The 24,355-nt window shown below is 42.1% G+C and overlaps 2 protein-coding genes across 2 annotated transcripts in view; both read left to right on the plus strand.

The window, feature by feature from the left end:
• LOC115793983 (furin-like protease kpc-1) overlaps positions 1-6,405 on the plus strand; it is a 194,762-nt gene extending 188,357 nt beyond the window's left edge. Inside the window, 3 exon segments of the mRNA XM_030749204.1 lie at positions 507-676; positions 4,935-5,003; positions 5,508-6,405. Coding sequence (XP_030605064.1) covers positions 507-676; positions 4,935-5,003; positions 5,508-5,750 — 482 coding nt within the window. The 3' untranslated portion in view covers positions 5,751-6,405.
• A 7,113-nt stretch (positions 6,406-13,518) lies between these two features.
• pou3f2b (POU class 3 homeobox 2b) lies at positions 13,519-15,514 on the plus strand. The gene has a single exon (XM_030750350.1). The coding sequence runs from the start codon at positions 13,519-13,521 to the stop codon at positions 14,803-14,805; it is 1,287 nt and encodes a 428-aa protein (XP_030606210.1). The 3' UTR covers positions 14,806-15,514.
• The last annotated feature ends 8,841 nt before the right edge of the window (positions 15,515-24,355 follow it).

The raw sequence follows: 24,355 nt of genomic DNA on the forward strand, positions 1-24,355 counted from the left end.
ATATATATATATATATATATTACACTTGAGTAACAGAAATATAAATTAAATCTGTTTAAGAAAAATAAACGGAGTTTCTGATTTTAATTTGACTCTGAATAAGGGCTCTCTGGGAGAACAAGAACTTACAATTTGCAGGCACATCCCTGCATATTAGTTAAAAAAAATAGAGTATAAATATATTGCACAACTATTGCTGAAAAACTCAATTTGTAAACAGCATCAAAACAGGATTGACTCAATAAAATCCTCTGATGTACATTCAGTATGAAATCGTAAAAAATCTGAGCAAATAGCAACAGATTCAGGGCTTTAATGTTAGCATAACTGCCTGAATAACATTTCTCTGTTTTTCATTACTAACTTCAGCCTACTGTATATATTTAGAGACCTCAGACCCATTTTAAAAAGTGCAACAGAAATATATTTGACATGTAGATAGAAACATAGCTAGTGAGACATACAGTGATCTAATTGTGCTTCCGTGCTTCTATTTTTAACTTCAGAGGGACCCCTACAGAACGTTGTGTCTATGGGGTCGGATCACCCCATCCCTCATGGGTGGTTGTACCAGAGGGACCAGTACCCTCCTGTGGACCTGCTGCAGTGGCTCTACCAATTGGAGAGGGACAGGAAGGTGCGAGCTGCTGATATCACCATCCAACTAAGAAGCAAGGTACAGTACAGCACACAGAGGTGGAACACACACTCTCCACACATCACACGCACTGTGATTTACTATTCCAATAAATCACTTGCGCCTCCTAATTTCCTATGGATTTCAATTTCCCCCTGGACATATCTGCATTGATCAACTTCAGGTATAAGGATGTGCCAGGCGTCGCTCACTGTGACACTGAAGAATGGCTCACAGATCTCTGTCACGAGTGTGTGTGGGTGTGTGTGTGTGTGTGTGTGTGTGGGGGTGGGGGGTTAGAACCGTGGGATTTGTGCACATGCAGCATTTCTGTTCAGCGCCATCGTCACTGTCGAGGCTTTAGGATACAAATCCTTGAGTGTGAGTAATAACATCTGAAAATGTCAGAATCACACAGGCAGAGATAAGGATCAGACAGTTGAATCGGGACTTGAGATATTGTTATTCTGATCATATCTGCTCGTAGTCTAGGCCTGATTATGAGGAACAATTAAATATCATTCTGGCTTCTCCAACAGTTGTTACTGCAGAAAAAACACCAGGGTATAGCGCTCCTTTAGAAATTAGACGACATTTTGTGGTCTACTTAATCATTACTCAGCCCAGCATTTGAGCTGAAACACATTCACAACCCTCTGTCACTGTCCTTTATGCTGCATTATCAGGCCAATTACAGCTTCGACAAAAGCGTGCCGCCGGACGACAGGTAGCTGTTTGTGTGCACATAGCTGCCCGACATGTCCTTGCAGGAGTACACGGTCCCCGGGCCTGTAGATGAGTTTAGAGCCGGTGTTAGGAGGCAGCGGCGAGGCCTGACAACGTCTTTACCCCGAGTTCCTCCCCTAGAGGCAGATCTGAATGGATTGCAGAGGCAAGGAGGAGAAATAAATTGGAGAAAAGGATAAATCGATGCTCGGCAGAGAGGCAAACAGACCTTCCAACCCCCGGCCCAGACACACACACACACACGCACGCACGCACACACACACACACACACACACGTACCACGGCGTGGCTTTTTTTCCTTGGGCTGTATTGGATTGGTATGCAGAGCTGAGGAGAGAGACGCTCAGAAAAAGACTTGGCCTACAAATGATGTCCTTTGTTTGATCCATTAGGTTGGGGGGTGGGGGGGGTGGGGGGGTGGGAGGGTGGGAGGGTTGGTTGGTGGGTGGATGGGGAGGGTCGTCCCACGGAGACAGTGGAAGGGCTGGGAAACAAACATCTCTGTCTGTGAGCCTCTCCCTCTCTCACCAGCAGCTTCTCATCTAAGAGAGTAGAGAAAGATCAGCTCCAGGAAAAGCTGGCTGTCATCTGTTTGTGTTGATGAGTTAGAGGGCAGAAAGAATGCAGTGTAGCTGTGTGCGCATTCCTGTGCTTGAATATGCTAAATTTACCAATCTGAAGCTTTTTTTTTTCTGCTTGTGTATTTTTATTTATCTATTTATTTATTGTATCGTTCCTTTTGGATAACAGTAACTCTGTGCTCACCATGTTAATTGCTGAGCATTGGGAACTTGTTAAAAAACAAACAATATGATAGGTTTCTTTATGTTTTTATTTAATATGTATATATTTAAAAAATAAACAACTTTCAAAAGGCTGATGCCCTAAAATGTCTTGATAAGTGGACAATGAATGATGTTAATAGACAGCAACCAACATAAAACCCCAACCTGCTGTTGCTGTTGAATTGTGTTACTACCTCTGCTGAGAGCTTCTGTGATTGGTTCAGTTAACCTGTTTTTAGCAGAGTGATTCAGAAAGTTATGGATTTGCTTGAAATTGTTACCAGAGGTGGGACTGTCCAACTTTTGGAGCTGATCTTGTTCAGGATCTTTTGAAGGATTTGTTACCGCTGTGATATAAGGTGAAATTGGACATTTTGTCTCATCAAATATATATTAAACTGAAATAAGAAGACTGTAATATTTTCTTGGCGTTCTCAAGAAAATATCACAATCTGGTTTCTGTTCTCAGTTTTTACTGTGGAAGGGATTTTAGCCTTGGCTGAGGTTTGTAGCATCACACTGCTCTTGTTTTATAAGTCATTAAGGTATGTATAAGGCATAATACTATACTGTTGGAAAATAATGTGACAAGCCAGTGCGTAACAAAGAAACACAGGCACTGTGAAGTGAGGAACAGCATCATGAGTTTGTGTTTGTTTGGTAACAATATTACAGCAAAACTACCAGTCCAAATTTGGGTGAAAGATGACCAGTGACCCCTAGATCACCTGATTAAATTTTTTGCCATAATTGGGTCAAGGTCAAAATTAAAAAATTAAAAAATCCCCCAAAATTAAAAAAATAAATAAATAAATCCCTATCTTTAACATAGAGCAAATTTTTACAAAAATCATATATAACAGATTCATCTGATTTTCGGTACACAGTTGTGGGGGGCCAATAACTGAACACCATCTGGATCCGATCCAGATTCTGGATTTGCAGGCTGCTTGAGTTTAATATGGGAAACTCATTTTGGCCAGCTCAGCTGAAAAAAGACAAAACATCGTCATTTGTTGGAGTAAGAAGTAGATCACTGTTGTCTATGGACATGCAGCATTTGATCTCGGTATGATCCAGATACACGAATATATGACACAACTTTTGACTCTCCATCAATCCCACTATCATAGTACACATGACAAATCGCGTATTTTCTCATTGTAAGAGATAAAGCTTTTACAAAAAATGAAAATGACCATAAAAGTTCAGATCAGCTGAAACGGGGTTTGTTGTGCCCACGCTAGCAGCATAGCTGTATGAACTAAAGTGTCAGTAGGGCTGGCAGTCGCTCCACCTCTTTGGTCTAGACTGAAAAAATATATGTGAACATTTACAAGATGGCTCGATGATGATTTTGTACAGGAATGTATGCATTCACATTTGTATCAAATTTGCTAAACCTATTGAGTCTCATAAAGTAGTAACAGAAGGCATAGCTTTCCACTTTGTTCTATAGCGTGATCATCAGGCCAACAATGTCAGGCAGCAGGTTCATGAACAAACCCCTGCGGTAGAAAACTTGTGATATTCCCGTTAAGCTCAACTGTGTTTTATGTTTAGCCCTAATTAGCAGATGTTTGCATGCTAACAGACCACACTTAAAAAGCAAATGTTCTACCTTCTAAACATCAGCACAGGCTGCAACAAGTTTTCATAAAGCCTCCAAATTTGATGCTAACAATGGATCTGCTTGTATGAGAGGTTCTTGAGGCCCACTGCTGAGAGTGTCAGACCAACATAACTCTCAAAACTGATTCATAAGATGCTCTCAAATCTCAAACTTCAACCTCCTTCCAGTTATTTATGCACCCATTTTGCTCCATCACTGCTCACTCTGTCTGTGCTCCACCACACTATTTCTGACTCTCTTTTTGGGAGGCATGCATTTTTTTTTTTTCTGAGCTCTTCACCAGCAACAGCCTACAACACCATTTATTTTAGCTTGGGAGTTCTCTTTTCACTCCATGTCTTTTTATAGTTTTGTCGTTCATACTGTACTCCCCGCTGTGCTTCTATTTTCATGAATGCTGTGAGAAATAATTGAAAGCACCGTGCATGGTGCCGTCTGTTGCAGCGCTCCTACTTCCTCATGCCTTGTAAATACTGTATCACTAAAACCCCTGCTGTAAGCTGCCGGCTCGGGATTCCTCACAACTCTGAGACGTCAACACTCACTCGAAAACTTGAGCCAAGATCAAATCGTAACCGGAGCCTGAACGTCACTCCCGTGGACAGAGCCAGCGTTTGATTGATTTCAGATTCAGCTGTTTGTCCTTGCCTTTTTTCTTGAGAAAACAGAGTTGAATTGGATTTCTCTGAGCAGCCCGTGTCCCGTTTCCCGTTTCCTCTGTGTGTTTTCTCAGTTTTTTTCACCCATGACTTCCATAAGGAGGGGGGAAAGGATGTCAAAGGAGTCGCGATTGCTGCTGTAAGTGCTGGTGGTGAGAAGTGCAGCAGATGGAGGCCCACAAGGAGTCTTAACAAGAATAAATAATGTACCACAACTACTAAAAATAAAATATTTCTTATTATTAGAAATTAAAGTCGCTTTACTGCTTTTACACATGAATGCATTTTACCAGTGACTCTGAGTGCTACTCAGCCTGTGAAGGTGCCACAGTGAGAAATAACTTTAAGACACTGAGAAATGTGCAGGATTCAGTGATATTTCACTTTCCTTACAGGATGGAATCCATATTTTGTACAATCCAAACACTGTTTTGATTGTTTGTCTAACATAAAACATCTGTTTCATTAACCAGATGTGGAAAACTCGTGAACACAGAACGGTGAAGTCAACATCTAGCTTGACATCTAGTATGGCTTTCAAGGTAAGTTGCAGGCCCATCAATCCTAATACAAAGGTTGTTTCTAATTTAATGTTTTTCTTATTTATTTATATATATATATATATATATAATATAAAATATGTATGTGTGTGTGTGTGGTGTACGGGGAGACAATGTGATTTAATGAATCAGAGAATTGTGAGTTTGCATGCTAGACACATGGCATTCTGCCCATTTGGCCACCAGAAAACATTTTTTTTTTCTTAATGGGTATGTGGTTGTTCTTTTTGTTTTTGTTTTTTAACAGTTGAAACAATTATTTAATGGAATTGGCAGCTATTGTGATATTCAGTTAATTAATTAATTAAAAAATATTTTTCTCTCTAAAAATGTAACCCATTCCTCAGTTACAGCTTTTTGATTGTAAGACATTTTCAAATAAGAAAATTACCTGATTAGTGAACTGAAGAGTAAAATGAGTCATTTGTTGCAGACCCTAAATTGCCTGTAAACTGTTTTCTTATGATAATTTACACTATTCAACAGTTGCACCACACAGATGCGGTACAACGATCCTCCCAGAAAACAAGACCTAATGTTGAGAGGGAACCTCTTGAAACCAAGACCTTCAGGACCAATGCAGATGGGGAGAGCAGGTCCTTACCTTCACAGGAAGTCCAGGATATCGGCATCATGCAGGTGCCACAGTCGGACTTTTTAGATCCAGCGGATGAAGGATCTGCAAGCAGAAAGGCAGGGGAGGGGGCGGGGCAGAGGGAAGGGAATTAAAGACACAAACATGAACCATAGTTACATAAAGACTGTAATTTTCCACAGTGCAGAAAGCCAATTAATCATGAATCAATTCCGCATACTGTATTTTGCCTTTGTGGCCTCTGTGTCAGCAAAGACCATTTATTGTGGATTTGTAGGTTGCCTTTAAAACTCAGTCACTTTTCTCACCTACACAAACGCATAAATCCAAACAGTTTCAGTAGCGGGTCTCAGCGCTCATCGCCCCCCCTCGTTTGCCTTCGGAAGTTGCAAAGGTTAGTGAAAGATATGTTTGTCTTTTTCCACTTCAATGAAGGGTGAATTCAGCTCCGTGCAGTAAGAAATGGATTACCCGTTCATTAAAGGGGCTGCGTCACTCCTCATTGAGTTGGACAAATAACAAATTAATTCCTAGCCGCCTAATTTCTCTCTGTTCTCCACTGAATTTCCAATAACGTCGAATTACTGATCACAGCCATGTGAGCTCTCTCAGCTTTCTATCAATTCATTAAAAATTTGCCACAGTGGAGATGCCGCTGAGGAGAGTCTCTCCCTTTTTTCTGCATGCTTCCTTTAACACCACAAACTGTACACAAACAGAAAGCAAGTGAAGTATTAACATCCGGAGATTAAAAACACCAGGAAGCGTTACGGAGAAAGTGACTTTTTCCAGCCAGTAAACTTTTTGCCAGTGCATCGTAGAGTAGCAGCAGCTTTTTTTCCCAGCTTAGCGCAGGTCTGATGGTGGAGGTGTTTTGTAAAGTAGCAGTAGTGTATTGACAGGGCAGTATTGATGTTTCAATTAGAGCAGCGTTACATAGTGCTGCAGCATGGTAACACGGTGCGTCTTCTGCCATCTGCTCTGCCTCCACGTCTGACGAACGAGGCACGTGGGGCTAATCGAGCCGCACATGAGCGATGGGGCTGCGAGATCTCACTCTCTCACACACACACACACACACACACACACACACACACACTATCCTATGCGCACGTCCTTATGCAGAAAAATAGGGGGGAAGGACGATGGAGAGCTCCTCAGCCCTGCTGTTTAAACAGCCTTCAGAAAGCCTGTGATTCCTCCCTTCACATGTGCCACAGGAGCAGTCAGCAGGTTATTTCTCTGACAAGGAAACGGGCAAACGCACCAGATGCACGAGTTAAAATTCTTCAAAAGCTCATCTGATAGAAAGACAAAAAAAAGAGAGCGAGAGAACAGCTTCTGCCAGGTTTTCTCGTGCTGGGACGGCCTGAAATAACAGTGTGTATTATGCCTGGCATTACTGCCTGCCAAACCACACGAATCAAAGACCTCATTGTGTGGATTACCTCGTTAATCTGTTGATGCCATTGACTAGTATTGCAGGTGCTAATGTGCCAGTTTTTTTTTCTTTCCTTCTCTCTTCTCTTATTGGGGAGGTGTAGCGTTAGGTTTGTAATCTGCTTTAAATGCTTTCTGGGGAATGAGACACACTGAAAGCCAGCCAAGAGAGCTCTGCTATCATGGAGCGCTTTCTCTTAATAGAGCACACAGAGGAGACAGACTGACTGAGGCTGCAGCGCCTGTGCCAACGGGGACGAGCTAGTGAGCTACACGCCCCACGCCACTTGTTGAAATATATGACTGCATGAATAATGAAAGAGGAAGAGGGAAGTGATATTGCTAAAGCAGTCCCACAATGACATCCATCACAGAAATGCCTCATTGCTCCTCTTCTGTTTCCTCCTGCAAAAACTCCAACTTGTGTCTCTTTATAGAAACTAACCAGAGCTGAGCTCTGCGCCTGCCCGAGCTGATAGACTTTAGAGGTGAAACCAGAAAGAGAGAGAGAGATAAAGAGGCAGAGAGAGAAAGACAGAGGGAAAGGGACAAAAAGAGAGGTAATCCTTGCTTTTTTCTGCTCCCCGGGGTGGTCTCTTCATCCAAGGCCTCAAAGAGGGACAGAATACACCTCCCTGCTACAATGGAGGGGGACCCACAGGGGCTGTTGCTATCTGCGTGTGTGCGTGTGTGTATGTGTGTGTGTGTGTGTGTGTGTGGTGGGGGTGCAGCTTTAAGCAGGCCTTTGAGTGGCCTAATTGCATTGGAATACAGCAGTCTGAGAGCTGGCTCAGATCACGACGGGCTGCTGGAGGGGTTAGTGCCCGCACCTCGACAGCCACACTCAGCAAAAGAGCCCCGGCACAAAGCACACAATTAATGCTCTCCCTCTCGTTAACTCTCTCCCCACTTTTTGTCCTCTCCTACTTTTCTCCCATTCTTCTTCTTCTCACCCCCATATCTTCGTCTCTCTCTCTCTCTCTCCTCTGTCGTTCCTCCCTCCCTCCTGACCGCCTCAGTATGTCGTCACTCACCCACTGTATTAATCCTCCCATACAGCCTGTCAGTCTCCCTCGTCTTTGATGCACACAACAATTACAGTAAGGATGAAAGGCGTGGGTTGGCTCTCGTTATGCAAGATTTGAAACGGGCCTTAGCAAGAATTACTGACATCTGAACAGCTAATCTGAAATAAAAACTCTGTTATTACTTAGAAAGAAGTGATCTGTGCTTGCTGCATATATTTCTGTCCGCATTTACTCGCTGCATATTCTCAGGATCAGAATCTCTTGTTTTATTACATAACTAAAAAAATATATTATATTATTTTTTTTGTATTTAAATGAGTTGACACTGGCTACATTAGTCCGATCTTAGATTGTGCTCTGTTATCAGCCAAAGTCAAGGCAACTGATAAATGCAAAGTAAACAGATTTCCATTTCATCATGATTGTTCCCTGAAGATGACACCGTGGCAGAGCAATAATGCTCCAACAGGGACTGTTTGTATCTTTGCCGCATTAAACACAAAGCTGTTAAATCTAAATGTGCTTCATTGGGTTTTATCTTTTACAAAGACAGTCCTGATATCATCCTTGAATCTGGAGGTGTCATGATAACCATATATTAAAGATAGCTATGATATTTAAAAGTGAAATATCAATATTGTGCCAGTAATGCACAGGTGGTAATATTGGAAATAATTGTGTAATATTTTTGTATGGTTTAGTCCAGTTGTGCTAACATTCATGCACTTGTATTTTGAGTTTGGTTAATTGGCCAAAAAAGAAAAGTTTGTGATTGTTTTTACTGATAACATTATTGCCACTATTCTGATTTTCAACAGATATTATGGTATAATATTGATTTTTTTGTTTTTTTCCACAAATTATCATGAAACAAAAATCTGATGTTGTGCCAACACAATGTAGATCCTTTAGAGACTTGAAAATAATTTTTCCAAGGTAAAAAAAAAAAAAAATTCTTAGGTTCCAGATTTTAAAATATGAATATTGAGTGACTTGGGATTTTGTACTGTTGGTTGGACAAAAAAAGTGTTTATAACACAAATGAAATTGATTTAAGTTTTTTAAGCACAAAAAGTTCAGCAGCCTCACTGAAAGTCATTACATTTTACACTGAAAATTCATTCATTCATAAGTTCACCTACTGGACACCGAAAGGTCTGCTGTCAGCGAATGGAGGTTTCAGCATCTCCACATCACAAACTGAGCCGTGATTGGCTTTCAAACTAGTGATGTCATAAAAAATTTTTTATATGTGCATATGTCAAACAGATTAAAGATTTAAGGTGAGCACAGACACGCCCAACCACACCTCTCTGCACATGCATGTGAAAACGTTCCTGCTGCATATGCGTCACTGTGCAGTTAGAGGAGAGGACTTTCAGTTAGTCACCTTGAGTTCTGGAAACTGATCAGCAGGTTTCACTTAAGATTGTGAAAATACCGTGCAGTTGCAGTCCTACTTACACCTTTCTGAAGGTTTTGATATGTTAAGGTGCTTCAACTTCCCTCTATAGGAGGCGGTGGAAACTTTTCATTACAGGGGTTAATATAATCGTTCTTCGCTGCTCACAGACAGCAGAGAATGAGCGTGCCTTCCTCTCTCCTTCAGTTTGGACCCCAATGTCCTCGTCTTTAAATAGGACTCACTGGACTGAGATTGTGGAACAATCAGTGATTTAAAAAACATATCATACTCAACCAGCCCCTCCTTTGATTTTCTTCATTACACAAGCCGTGTCTTAATAAAATCAAATTATTTCCGCTCACAGGACGCTTTCTGGTGAGAAATTGGCAGAGGGATGTGAGCTGATGTATGGGGAGACAGTCGCCTAATTAGAGCGTTAGAAATTGAATCTTTACAGCACACGGGTCATATAATTATCCTACTGTTAATTTAACGCTTACATTCTCTACTGTTCATTTTTATTCCCTTAAATGCAGTTTGGCAGCGACCCTCACTGCGTCTCAGTGCATGAGAGGAGGCAGCGTGGCCCCTAACACTGGCCCCTCTGTGTGATTGAATAACTGTGGACCCCGCAGTCCAAATAACAAGGCTCGCATCATTTATGCATTGTTAAGCCATGTAATTGAAACGAGCCATAGTTTGCATATTACGCCATTAAAATAATGTGCTTTGCGTTTCTCCCAACACGACTATTTAAGCCTGTGTGGCGATGTGGTAATTCCTTGAATTACAGCCTAATTACCACAATGTTCTTTTGATTTGGCCGATTTCAATGTTACACCACAATAATGTTCAATATTACCAGAATGAATTACTGAGCCGCGCCTGGAAACTTTTTCCTGGTATGACTTAAATCCCGGCCTCTTCATGTGCTGTCAGTGCAGCTGGATTCAGTCCTATGAAGGATTATTAGCCTCTGAAATGAGATTCATTAAAGGCCCAATCAGTAATACTTAATTGAAGAGCCCGAGTGATACATGGAATATGAGGATTTTGTGTGTTTTTTTTCCCCTTCATCATCATTGCCAGCTTTATACTGCTGTATATTACTGATGTAAACAGACCATCAGAAAGCATTATAGTGGTTGTCCACCGTTTATCCCTGCAATCAAAGACAAGTCTCTTAATTACAGCTGATAGTTTTCTTTATCTTCAAATGTTTGTTGCTTTTTCTTCGCCAGACTATGTTTACTTTATATTTACTATGCAATTAATAGGCTTTAATGTGTTTTAAGTTAATTGCATTTCTTTTTTTATTCATATTTTGTGACATCAGAGATTAAGAATGTGAATTTTGGCCACTGAAGCAGCATCAAAGGCACGAAGAAAAAGTTGTAGTACAACTTATATCAGCATATGAATTGAAACTCCAATCCAGGTCATACAGAACAGATATTTTGCAATTAGCACTTGCCCTTTGTTGCACGGCCCTGCATTGTTCCCAGACCTCGGTCTATACACATGACATGTGTCCCTGTGTGAACTTTTTGAATAAATTAACATCACTAATAGTGATTTGTGAGTGTGAATATTCAGCATATAGACTTTTGTGTTTTCGCTGCACAGTTTGAATATTTTTTGGGGGTGAAAGTATTTCTTTGATAATTGCTTTTTTATTGCCTCTTAATTTTACGGCAGGTCCAAGTTATTAAATAAAATGTTTAATTACAGTTTGAGTCATTTGCATAGTTTGAAAGTTATAAATTGTGGATATTGAAGAACTGCCCGCATTGATTTATAGGTTTAATTTGTGGCCAGTATGTATGACTTTATTTCTGGTGGACTGAATTGTTGTAGGCTGTAGACTAACCTAAGGTACTTTTAATTGCATACATACAGCAGGAATTATTAATGTCTCCTAACGTGCAGAATTACTGCTTCAGAAGTTTGAAAGTTAAAACGTGCCTCTGCCAAGAAAAATGTTGAAGTTGTTTGTAATTTTTTCACAGTTTGCTTTCTCTCACTGGACTGTGAGGAGCAGCTTTGAGGACAGACATAATCTCTCATCTTTTTTTGCTTTTTCTAGCCCTTTCTCCCTCTCAGGGCCCTGTGCTCTTTACTCCTCCCTCCTTTATCCCTGCAAAAGCTTTGTCCCCGCAGTAGAGAGCCTCTCTAAATAGAGGCCTTTAGATAGTCCAGGAACGGGGGGGGGGGGGGGGGGGGGGGGGCTGCAGTGATGCAACTGCTGCTGTTTCATTTACCTCTCCCTATGGCAACCAGCAGCAGTCGGCCAGGAATGTCCCCTCTCTGGACAAAGTCCTGGTCCCCAAAGCTGACACTGGAGGGGGAGGGGGGGTGCAGCTGAGACGGGATGGAAACCTGCCCTCCCTGCTCTGGACTAGAGGCCTGAGTTTGGACTTAATCCTCCTCTTCACTTCTGTCTAGTTTCACTTTAGTGGGTGATGAGCAGCCAGAGAACGTTTTCACACAATATTAACTCTAATAGTTCTTTATAAGACCTGAAAATAATTTCTAACTCTCTTTTAGTGGAGTGAAGACTCCTGGAAGTCTTCAGCACAGTTGCACCATTCTCTAATAGCCCCATATACAGGTTCTTTACAGTGCTGTAAACAGCCATTTAGACCCTCATAATATCTCTTAAACTAGATTTAATAAGGGCACATTGGAGAGAGTTTTATCTCTTATTTCATTTTTTAATCACTAAACTTTGTCCTCCATGCTATATATAGAACAATAATCCTCTTTTTTTAAATCAGTGTGTAGACACCCCCACCCAGACAAGCTTGTAAAATTCACTTTACAGCCCAGTTGGACACAAAAGTTGATCTGTTTAATTTATGGGCTGTTAAAAGTTTTAAAGTCAATGCAGCTGACCGACATCTACATTTACAAGTCTTCAGTGGGAAAAAAAATATACTAGTTTACACCTTTACAAGAATGCGTCAGTGTTTGAGGAAGCGCGCGTGACAGCGTTACAACTTCAATCGCAAATGGTTTTAAAGATTTCAGTCCCCATAAACAGCTGCAGAAATGACCTGAGACTGATGGCAGACATTTCAGTTTAAGCAGAGAGCAAAGTTTTTACCTGAATGTTTTAAATGTATTTCAGTCTGGTGGCAGCAAATGTTCAGATGTTTATTTACATTTTGTTGCTATGAGGGTTTTTTTTTCTTTTTTTTTGGGAATAAAATCGATTTGTTTAAAACATGCCTGAGCTCCTTTCTCTACCAGATATCTCACTTTAGAGGCTTCTCAGACGGCAGATTTATTCCGCCATGACAAATTAAACTTACTTTCATTCAAATATATTAACTTAAAAGTAATTAGTGTTTGACTCATCTTGGATGTATATATTCATTATCAAAAAGAAACGGTGCTACTTTGGTATTTTTCTTTCATACGTTACACAGACAGCACTGCATGAACAACACAGACATATGAATATGCATGCACTTACAACGATAAGCAGAAATGTTGCACTAAAACAAAGATTTTCTGTCAGATAGGCAGCTCTAAGCTTCTTTGCATATACACATTACATGAAATGCCTCTTTGTAACCTGCCGTCTAGCCCTGTTTGTTGCACTGAAAAAGTTCAAGTTAGAATGTTGCGCACTTTCTCAGTATTTAATGTGATAAACGTTCCCATACTTTGCAGGCACCAATAACAGCAAGATTTGAAATTTCCCTAAATAAGGGATTGCAGGTTATCCGTAAGTGCACAGCTTTAGATTCTTCCCAACAGAAGAATTCCTGGTCTCCTAGAACTAGACTCCCTACAGTCTGAGTCTGGATAGAACAAGATTATCAAAGTAAATCAACTGTATCTTACAGTTGCACTGCTGATCCCGGTGCTCCGTCTCCCCATGCTGCACTCCGGCTCTCCGCTTCCACGGGAGCCTCGGCTCGCACCTCTCCAACAAAGACAGTAGTGTTTGTTGAGACTTCTACGCAGCCAATCGCCGCGCCGTTGCCCTTAGTAACCCCGTCCATCATCCTTCCGTATCCAATGAGCGGCGGGGGCGGGGCGGAGTCCAGGTGCGCTTCGGCGTCCACTTGGCAGAGCGCCTGGGAGCCGCCTGTGGGCAGGAGAGGTTCTGTCAAATGCGAGGTTCCTTTAATAAGAGCGACCAGTCCGGCTCCGAGAGTCATGGCGACCGCAGCGTCTAACCACTACAATATCCTCACCTCCAGCGCATCCATCGTGCACTCGGAGCCCGGCAGCATGCAGCAAGCTACGGCGTACCGGGACGCGCAGAGCCTGTTGCAGAGCGACTACCCGCTGCAGAGCAACAGCCACACGCTCAGCCACGCACACCAGTGGATCACGGCGCTGTCCCACGGAGAGGCAGCCCCGTGGTCCTCGAGCCCGCTCGGCGCGGAGCAGGACATCAAACCCACGGTGCAGGGCGCCCGGGACGAAATGCACAATTCCAGCAGCAACCTGCAGCACCAGTCACGGCCGCCCCACCTGGTGCACCAGACGCACGGGAACCACCACGACGGCCGCGCGTGGAGGACCACCACCGCGGCGCACATACAGAGCATGGCGACGACAAACGGCCAAAGCCTTATTTACTCCCAGCCGGGCTTCAGCGTTAACGGGCTGATCCCGGGCAGCGGGCAGGGGATGCACCACCACAACCTAAGAGACAGTCATGAAGACCACCACAGCCCGCACCTCAGCGAACACGGCCACCCTCCGTCCCAGCATCAGCACCAGCACCGGCCGCAGAGCCACCACGACCACTCGGACGAGGATACGCCGACCTCGGACGACTTGGAGCAGTTCGCCAAGCAGTTTAAACAGCGGAGGATCAAGCTGGGATTCACACAGGCGGACGTGGGACTCGCCCTGGGGACCCTGTACGGAAATGTGTTTTCCCAAACCACCATATGCAGGTTTGAGGCCCTGCAGCTCAGCTTCAAAAACATGTGCAAGCTGAAGCCTCTGTTGAACAAGTGGCTGGAGGAGGCGGACTCCACCTCGGGCAGCCCGACCAGCCTGGACAAAATCGCGGCGCAGGGGAGGAAAAGAAAAAAACGGACTTCAATTGAGGTAAGCGTAAAAGGAGCTTTGGAGAGCCATTTTTTGAAGTGCCCTAAACCGGCAGCGTCGGAAATAATCAGCCTGGCGGACAGTCTGCACCTGGAGAAAGAAGTGGTGAGGGTTTGGTTTTGTAACAGGAGACAGAAGGAAAAACGCATGACCCCTCCGGGAGGAGCGCTGCCGGGGAGTGAGGATGTGTACGGGGACACGCCACCGCACCACGGGGTCCAGACCCCGGTCCAATGAACTCTGCTGGACCAGCTCCTCCAGGACTTGTTTATCCGTTTTATTTATCCCCCCCCAAGGTTATATATAAATCACTGGACTATGAAACGATATAGTGGGTGTTTTATGTATAATAGATTGCAGTGATTACTGACACAGTATCTGCAGTGAATATCTGAGAAATGGAAAATGAGTGATGGGAGGACAGGACATTTTTTTCCCTCTCCCAGAGCTGGTGGAACATAAGCCTGTGTTATGTTCTCCGAGGATACATGCCCAGCACTGTGACTCCAGACGACGCAGTTTCAAGGTGTAGCCCCTATTGTGTACTGAAATTATACTTGACGAAAAAAAGGAGGGGAGGGGAAGAATGGTTTTAGAAGAAAAGCTTTCACTTGCCAGTTTGTTTTTTTTTAATATATCAAATCCAGCCTTTTGAGGCTGTGCGTAAAAGGGAAAGCAAAGGCTTTTTTCCCCCTTTTGTTTTAAGTTTTGTAGCTCTAAATTGTGCGTCCAGCAGTGATGGGTGTGTGGGTAGTGCAGTGGGGGGGTCAAAGGAGCTGCATTAATGGAGTAAACTGGAGGCCGGTAAAGGCTGCAGCCCCAGTGCACTGGAGTCCAGCTGAGGGTGAGCATCGCCCCTGAGTCCCATCTGTCAGCCAACGCAGCGCATTGAGGCTTTGCTTTAGAAACACTGCAGGCCGTTCAGCTTTTATTTATACTGTGTGGACTGAGGTCACGATTTAGTTCAGAACACGCTTGCATTATTATTATTATTATTATTATTATTATTATTATTATTATTATTATTATTATATTAATACACGTGCAGCTCACTGGCTAAGCTTTTGAGTAACTGGCCTGAGTGCAGAGATGTGGCAAATAAAAAGTGTGTGACCTCTATCGTGAGTCAGCCAGCAGTCTAAACAAAAAGTCCGTATTTTCCACACAACAAGCGTTAAATAATATTATTTCCCCCCCCCCCCCTCAGAGCGTCTACCAGCTTCAGGAAGGGGCTCCGTGGCGATTGATTGGATTATATGGCACTTTTTTTTCCCTTTCTCCACAACAGGATGGGCTCTAGACACACACAGATCTCCACACAAATAAGACGGCAGCAACTCTCACAGAACGTTTGGATCCACTTTTGTAAATATTGTATAACTTTAAAAGTCATCCCTTTTTTTTTTCTTTTTTGTTCCTTTTATTCACTGGGGCACTTTTCTTTTCAATTATTATTATTATTATTATAATTATTATTTCCAAAAAACAAAACAAAAAACAAGCAGGTTGAGTTTCAGAATCCATAGCCTAAACTACTTGTATTTGTGTTCTTTTTGTTGCTGAAATGACACTGGGTTTACAGTTCGGACATTTTCTGTGGCGCGTATTTTTTTTTTTTTTTTTTGACGTCTAAAAATGTCTTTTCTTTCTTTCTTTTTTTTTTTTTTAAATTCACGTGAACTTTTTATTTGCTTAAATTGCCTAAGGAGTTTGATTTTACTATTTGGCGCCCGCTCTGAAATTCAAATAGTGCTTTAAGAGTGAATCCGCATAAATAAGGTCGACAAATGTCCACAAATAAATGAGATAAAGTGAGGATACAAATTTTTTAATGTGTGAATAATTTGTCATCAAAACACATTTTGGTGGCGTTCCAAAAACTGCAGCATATGATCAAAATTATTATTATTATTTTATTATTATTTTACAATTGCCATGCAGCCATTTTGCTCCTCTGCATTGCCTTTTTTATATAATGGGGGAAATTGCTCTTAGACATTTAATTTAATTTTTTTTTTTTTTTTTTTTTTTTAGTTTTGTTAATGAGATTGTAATTTATTCTGCGATGGCTTTTATAGAAGAGACAAAGGGTGAGATATATAAGAAATGAGGAGCCGAGGAGGCTTTTGTTTTGTAGGGGACGGGAAGACACAGAGACCTATTTTTTACTTTTTAGCGGGATTGCCACAGCCCGGACCGTCACAGCTAAATGTATATACATGTTTCCCTCCGTGCAGTAGCTCGCTTTTTTTGTTTTATGCAAAGACAGAAATCCAGGGACTTTTTCCTTTCCTACCCCCCCCCCCCCCCCCCCCCGTGTGGAAACAGCTTTTTTTTCCTCCCCCCCTTCCTGCTCTGTGTTTCTTCTGCAGAAAAACAACAAGCAGAAACCATCATGGCATTGAAATCTTTTCCTCCAGTAGCTTTAATGAATCGATCTGAGTCACAATTCACTGGAAATACAAGTTGTGGGATGTAGACCTGTAGCAACCCAACGCTGTTCTTCTTGTTGTTTTCTTTAATTGTTTGTTTGTCTGTTGGTTTGTTTTTTTTTTGGGGGGGGGGTATAGGCTATGTCATATTCACTGAATGAACTTGGGGTAGATATAACGCAGAGGTGAGGAACGCCTGCAGGTGTTTCATCACTTGACACATGAACAACAGACTTGCACATTTTTAAATAACGGGGTTGATATTAAACAGCTTTTTTCCAACGTCGTGGCTAAATGTATTTATTTATTTCCGCAGACATATTTCTGTGAAACCCAGCAAATCACAGAGCTGCTGCGGTGAGTTCACTGGCTGCCTGACAGCTGTGCTGTTAAAAAATATGCTCCTTGCTTTGAGCCCTTTCGTTTGAGTGGAATTAATGGCTGAGAGAAAATCAGGCTTGATGAATGGAAGATTGTGAGCCGATGATGTGTTGTTTCTGCCCTCAGGCTGCTTTTAAATGAACTGGCTTTGGCTGGGAAAACCACAGCTTCCATCTAGGGTTAAATTAGGGCTTCCCAAAGTGGAGTCCGAGGACTAAAAATGGTCTTTTTGGGAAGGGGGCTTTGAAACACGCTAATATACACGCTATATATTTTTTTTTTTTTGCTTTCACTGATATGTGGACTTGTTCCACTATCACACACACAGGATTTCACACAAACATTGTGAGCAGTGTAGATGTGTTCACCGCCATTTCTTTTGCTCCCCTGTGTCATTCAAGACAAATAAATAAATAAATAAAAATAACTGACTTCAGAAGACAAAAACATGGCTTCTGAAATCAACTCTATCATAACTTTAGGCTGTCGTGATTAAATGACGGTTAAAAGACATGACTGTGACGTGAACGCATCGCAGAGGTGGTTTCCTGATTTCAAATAAAACCTAAACACCTTAAATTTGTCCCAGTGCGCCACCATCACAAGAAAGTCCCGGAAAATAGTGAAGAAAAAAAAAAACCAAACCTTCTGTTTCTTCTTCTCTGGTGACCGCGATTCTGACAGTGGTGACCCTGATGGTGTTTTCTCTTTCCCTCCTGAGTGTGTCATTTCCCCACAGGAGGCAGCGGTGTGATGTTTGTATGAGCATCTGTGTAAAAATATCGTTTTTGTTTTTTTGTTTTTTTTTTTAGCTTGGAACTGACAGCTAAATGCGAAGTTCCTGCTTAAAAATGTACTGAGACCGGGTACGGGCCTCTGTGGCTGTCACAGTAATATTAATTAGAATAGGATCCCTCTCAGTTTCCGTTTCTGATGTTTGCAGCCTCATGAGCCAAGGATGAGATGGATTATTCTGTTTGTTTGTTTTCTAAGCATTACGAGGCAAACGGGGTGAATTGGCAATCGGTAGCTAATAAGATATTGATGGCGTTTATCAATGAACCTGATCATGATCATAAAGAACAAAAAAAATTTATATATATTTTTTTTTTCTTACAAGAAATATGACTGTGATTATCCAGCCATGTGTGTAGCTGCAGATCAAATATTCACTGCAACCCCCCCCCCCCCCCACACACACACACAAAGACACTCTCTCTCACACATACACACACACACCTGTAAAATTATACTGTGATAGCCTCTTAATTCACACAGGTTCTAAAGTCTCCTTTTCAAAGGTAGGTATAAATTTTAATCAACCCTAATATGGTTATTTAACCTATATGAGAGGATGATGATGATGATGATGTAATGCCAGCTCGCCAAAGAGCGCATCACAGGCTTCACGCGTTGTTTTGATGTGGGAAGCATCATCATCATCATCCTCATCACCACCACCACTCGCCGTTTGACCTGCCATTTGGACGCCTGGTATGAAATGACCTCGGAATTTAAAGCCCTCTCTGCCACTCTCTGATCTCTGAAGTAGTCTTTTGTGAAGCTGTGTAATAAAAAAAAAAAAAAAGTGCGCCCTCGTGCCCTTCATCCGCTCTCTAGCAGATGCAATTAATAGCGCGTCGCGTTAATTACACCTTCCTTTTTATTTAGGTGACTTGAAATTTCCCATTAGGCTCACAGGCAAGGAGTAAAAGCGGCTGCGCTGTGGCGCTGACTGAGCCGAGGAGAGGAAGAGAGGCTGGATAGAGGGTGGAGGGTGGGGGTGAGAATGATCGGTGCTCTAGCGCCATCGTGCGACAGCAGCGGGAGCCTCGGGGTGAGTGCAAAGCTGTCCTGACACACTGCAGTCATGGAGTCAGGGTCAGGTCAAGTTATTCTTCCACAAAGAAGGTTTTTAGAGCTTTTTTGTTTTTTAAAGCTGAGCTGATATGGAAACATCAAATTAAGTGTGTATAAAATGACACCGTCAAAAAGATCAGGAAATCATTAGTCATGTCTTTGGGGATGTTATGGAGGGATACTGTGTTTTTGCAAGAAAAATGAAAAATATTCTCATATGAATTTCTTGAGGATAAGCAAAAGATTTCAATGATGTTTAACCCTTTAAACCTAATGGAAGAAATTGTTTTGCATTCCTCAAAAGGAAAATTTCCAACAATGTGCAAAAATTTCTAAAAAGTGTTATGTAAAATTCATAGTTTTAAAAGATGTAAAAATAAAAATTTTTAAAAGGCTTTTAAGACTTAAAAGTTAGCACCCCCCAATGACAGGAGCGAGTTAGTCCAACTACACTCAAATTTGACTTTTTGTGTGTGTGTGTGTTACTCATTTCCACAATCATCAGCATACCTGAAAAAAAAAATCATAATCATATAATTTGAACAGAAGTGCAGTGGAACAAACTTCCACTGGTTACATCTTTACCATTAATGGGTAGCCTCAGTTGGCCAGTCTGTGTGCAGATGAACCCTCCGAATCTGAGCTTAATCAAAGAATGTAATTATTAAGGAAAACATCACCACAAACAGGCCACATGCCAGGAGTGTTTAGTATCTGTCCAGAAAACCACAGTGCATGTGGCACTCTGAAAGAGTTCGGTCAGTTAGAGCAATGGACAACTGATTGTTCAACAAGAAAGTTCAGACCTAATCAGTGTGAGAAAAAAAAATCACTGCTTTAAACACCAATCTGCATCATGGGTGGGAGAACCGGCTGGATAACTGCAGCGCTGCTTTCCCAACCTTCCACACAAAGCTCCACATCCTTGCCCAGATTCGTGCACACTGTGGCTCCCATGAAAACTACAAGCCGATTACTAAAGGATGCCTCGGCCTGCAGGGCCGGTCCGGACGGGCGTGATGTAGGCAGCATCACGCAGCGTGTCGGCTCAAATCGGAGGTGTCTTTTATGCACATATTAACCAGGTTATCACGTATCAGCCTTCAGTGTCTAACCTTCATTAGAAAGGCCTCGTTTTATGTAAACTTACCTCGACAGCATAATTTCTTTTTCTTCCTCTTTTTTTTTTCTTTTCCAGTGACAGAAGTAGCCAGTGCCTCCAGCAGTGGGTAATGAAGTGGGGTGTACAGTATGAGATTCAAGGAGCAGTGCTGACTCAGCACGTTCAGCCCTGTCACTAGATGAGTAAGTGTAATTAGTGGTTTCACTAACTTGCTTGGCGGTGGTGGGGGTAAGTGAAAGTGTGATTGGACAAATGTGGACGCTTATCAGAGAACTGATACACAATCACACCCAGATCACAGAATGTCATTTAACACTGCGTTTAACAACATAATGTTTCACTCCGAATTTCTGGGGTCTAATTGATTTTCAAAATGAATGTTTTAGTCATTCAGACCCCCCACCCCACCCCACCCCTCTAATCCACAGTGATCTTCATTTAATGCCTTTGTACAAAACATCAAACATCATGTCCATCTCTGAGTCCTGTGGACGAATCAGCCCAACAATCACTCACTTCATCTGTCAGTCTCTCTTTACTCACACCTCCTCCTCAGCTGCCACCCCCCCCCCATACACACACACACACACACACCGATAACAGTGATACAAGCTCGCGAGCTGAACATAATTCCACCATTTGACATTGTTGTTGTTCAGTTTCACTCAAATGCATCGCAGCTAATTACACTTTGCACACTTAAGCACACAAATGCGCGCGTGCGTTCATTTGTAAACGAGTTATTGTTTAATTATAACTTCACATGAACTTTGCTGATCAGTGGGGCGAATCGTGTCTCCCCTTCAGCGCATAATTATTCGGGCTATAATTGCTTGGCCTGTTTGTGAAACGTGCTCATCTTTTAGCGGGGCCATCTCACACGTACAGCGCCTGTGCCAGTGTGAACGCCCGGTGTAAGGCCGCACAGAGAACAGGAAGCTTTAGATCGACAAATCGAAGTTTACCCCATTTCAATTAAATTACTGCATTTAATCTAACTTATACCAGTCTTTGAAGCTTACTTATTTAAGTTGTCTCTGCTTTTTTTTTGTACTTGATTTTTCCGAGTATGGATTGTTCCACACCGTGTACAAAAAGATTTCAGGAACTGTTGTGAGTCCCTGAGAAAATATTCTACCGTGGGCTCCGGCTCAATCTCCCCACCTACTGCCTACAATATCTTGCGCAACAACACCTGCTGCAGTGAAATGATCAGTATGGTTGAGTTCTACATGTGAACTTTTTATACCAGATCCCCTTCCTGACACAACTCTATTTATCCAGACTTGGGAAACCCTGAGACCGGGTTTGTGCCTCCTCCCTGAAATCAGGGATCTTTTTGCATGTGACCACTACACTAAACTAGGGCTGCAACGATTAGTCGACATTGTCGACAATAAAAATAGTTGACGAATTTATAATTGTCTATAATAGTCGCTTATTATTACTGGTGATTTTTTTTAACGTAGTGAGACATCTTCCTGTCCGTCTATCTCTGGCAAGCTTCACACATGGGCAATCCGGTTGTTAAGTGATGACGTAGAATTCCATTTCCGGGTCCAAACTGTCACGTGATCAATTTTCCGAGATGCTGTGTCCCTGGTTGTTTTAACACGGAAAAAAAAAAAAAAAAAAAAAAAAAAAAACACACTCAGTTGTGATTTTACCAATGAGAAAGAAGCGGGAATGGCTGCAGTTGATAAGGTATGTTACAATCATCTTTAATAGTGACCAGTCATTGGTTATACCATTGCTGTTTATTTAGAAGCATTTGGACCCAGAAATGACGTCAGACTTAAAGACCGGATAGCATTCAGCCGCACGTTTAGTGATGGGGGATATTGGTGAAACTGTACCAACTTTGTTTTACAGGGACGAAAAAGTACTATATATATTTTTTTTATTTTTGGAAAAATGGACCGTTAAAGTTATATCAGCAGCAAACCTGATTAAAAGTTTTGAATGAAGTATGTGTTTACTACCACATTTTAAATAACCTTATGCAAAATGTAAAAGCTGATAGCTAAATAAGTGCTATTTCATAATTATGTGATTCATAATCCGATTAGTCGACTAATCGTTTCAATACTCGATGACTAATCGACTATCAAAATAGTCGTTAGTTGCAGCCCACAAAGCCACCGCCTTTGTTCATGTTGTAACTGTACTGCAAACTAATAAAATTGACAGAACTGGCGACAGGGCTCCTCTGGGTCCCTTTAAGCCTCTTCAGCTACATCTCAAAGGCTGTCTTCAGCAAATGAAAGCAACATCACCTGAGCCAGACATATACACACTCACACAGGGACAGTCTAAAATGACAGTAAACAGACTGCATTAAATCTGATTGCAATTACAGTGCAAAAATTAAAGAAAAAGTATTCTCTAGTCTCTATTCACACACTTTTACTCCATTCTTACTCTGTTCAGTGAGGAAAAAAAGATGTTACTAAGCCCAGCATTTGCAGGTGACAGTTTTGTTTTTCTAAATAATGCAGATGTCTCTTTAGTGCACGTCTAATTGTCTGTGCCACTGGGTTAAAGTTAGTGTGAAATCTGCAGGACAGCTGTTTAGTACAAAACAAGAAAAAAGGTGTTGTTCATTTGAAATGAGGGGTCCCGAGGTATAGCTGACAGGTCACACTATTATTAAGAGGATAAAAAGAAAAAAAAACAAAAACACTTATGGTTCCTAAAAATATTTCAAAGGAAACAATCTCAGAAAGAAACTCTCTCCTTGCAACTCATGTCCAAACTGAGGCCACAACCTGCAATAAGCGGCCACATTTTTAGTCCCCGAAAAATCAATTTTCTGGAAGAAGACAAAAGAAAAAAATAATAAAAGACTTGATGTAACAGGACAGAGTGGGTTCATTTTGAGAAACACAAGCGCTGCATCTCTTCGGCTTGGATCAGATCAGATCTCTGAGGAGTCACTGTGTGGTGTCACTTGTTCACAATAATTACACTGAGGTATCACAGTTTGGCAACGTGTACATATCAAAACAGTTATCCTCACGGATGCAGAAATGGCAAAAGAAACACTACATCTGTGTAGCTTTTAAAAGCCGCCTATTGATTTTAGCGCTTGATGGATTTAAGAACCTGAGTGCTGACATTCAATATCCTTAAAAACATAACAAAAGTAATAAGCTTCAGAGACAACAGTGAGGACTGTCAGGGATGTCTTCATTATTAGAGTCCAAGGAGGGAAACTAGAGAAGCAGCACCAAGCCACATAATGATGGGTATCACAGTGAGGTCTCCCTCAGGCAGGTCTGAGGCCTGTCGAATCCCAGCCTGAGGAGGGCTCAGAGGAGGCAGACCACAGAAGTCTGTTTCTGCTGTCATGTTTGTCCAGGTATGCTCTTGTGTCACTCACGTGGTTTGCAGATAGAGAGAGAGGGAAAAGAAAGAGCAGCAAAAGGCAATAAAAGAGGCACGGGGAGACCTTTTGCCACCACTCCCTAACCCTCCCCTCCCCCAATTTACTTTTTAAACACTGGATTTATTATTCAGGAACAATATTTCCATCCATATATTGCCCCTGCAGATTCATCAAGCTATGTCTGTAGGCACTTGAAAGACAAATAAAACGCTGAACTAATTGCTGTGGATCCCCCCTGGATATATCAGCCTCATAGAGGAGCGTGACAGCAAGAAATCAAGCTGTAGTGCAGAGCGGAAAGCCTCCATGAATCACGTTTGCATCCACACTCGCACGCACGGCAGCAGTGGTGGCGGTGGCGGCGTTAGTGGCTGAGGAATAATCATTGGGGAGGCAGTCCAAATTAATACTTCAGCTGAGGCCGCCTCGTTCTCCGTCATTAGGGCACATTACAGGGCCACAATATACATCATTAAACCAGGCATAAACAATTCATTAAAAGGCCGTTAAGAAGACAAGCTAATGTCACTTCTCCCTGTGGTATTAATAGACTGTAAAATGGCAGAGGGTTAAGGCAAAAAGGATCATTCCACAACGACTATC

Source organism: Archocentrus centrarchus, chromosome 16 (genome assembly GCF_007364275.1).
Source record: "Archocentrus centrarchus isolate MPI-CPG fArcCen1 chromosome 16, fArcCen1, whole genome shotgun sequence".
Lineage (NCBI taxonomy): Eukaryota > Metazoa > Chordata > Actinopteri > Cichliformes > Cichlidae > Archocentrus > Archocentrus centrarchus.

Excerpts from the sequence above, each read along its gene's own strand:
- pou3f2b (XM_030750350.1), top strand. The coding sequence starts at position 13,519 with ATGAGCGGCGGGGGCGGGGCGGAGTCCAGGTGCGCTTCGGCGTCCACT.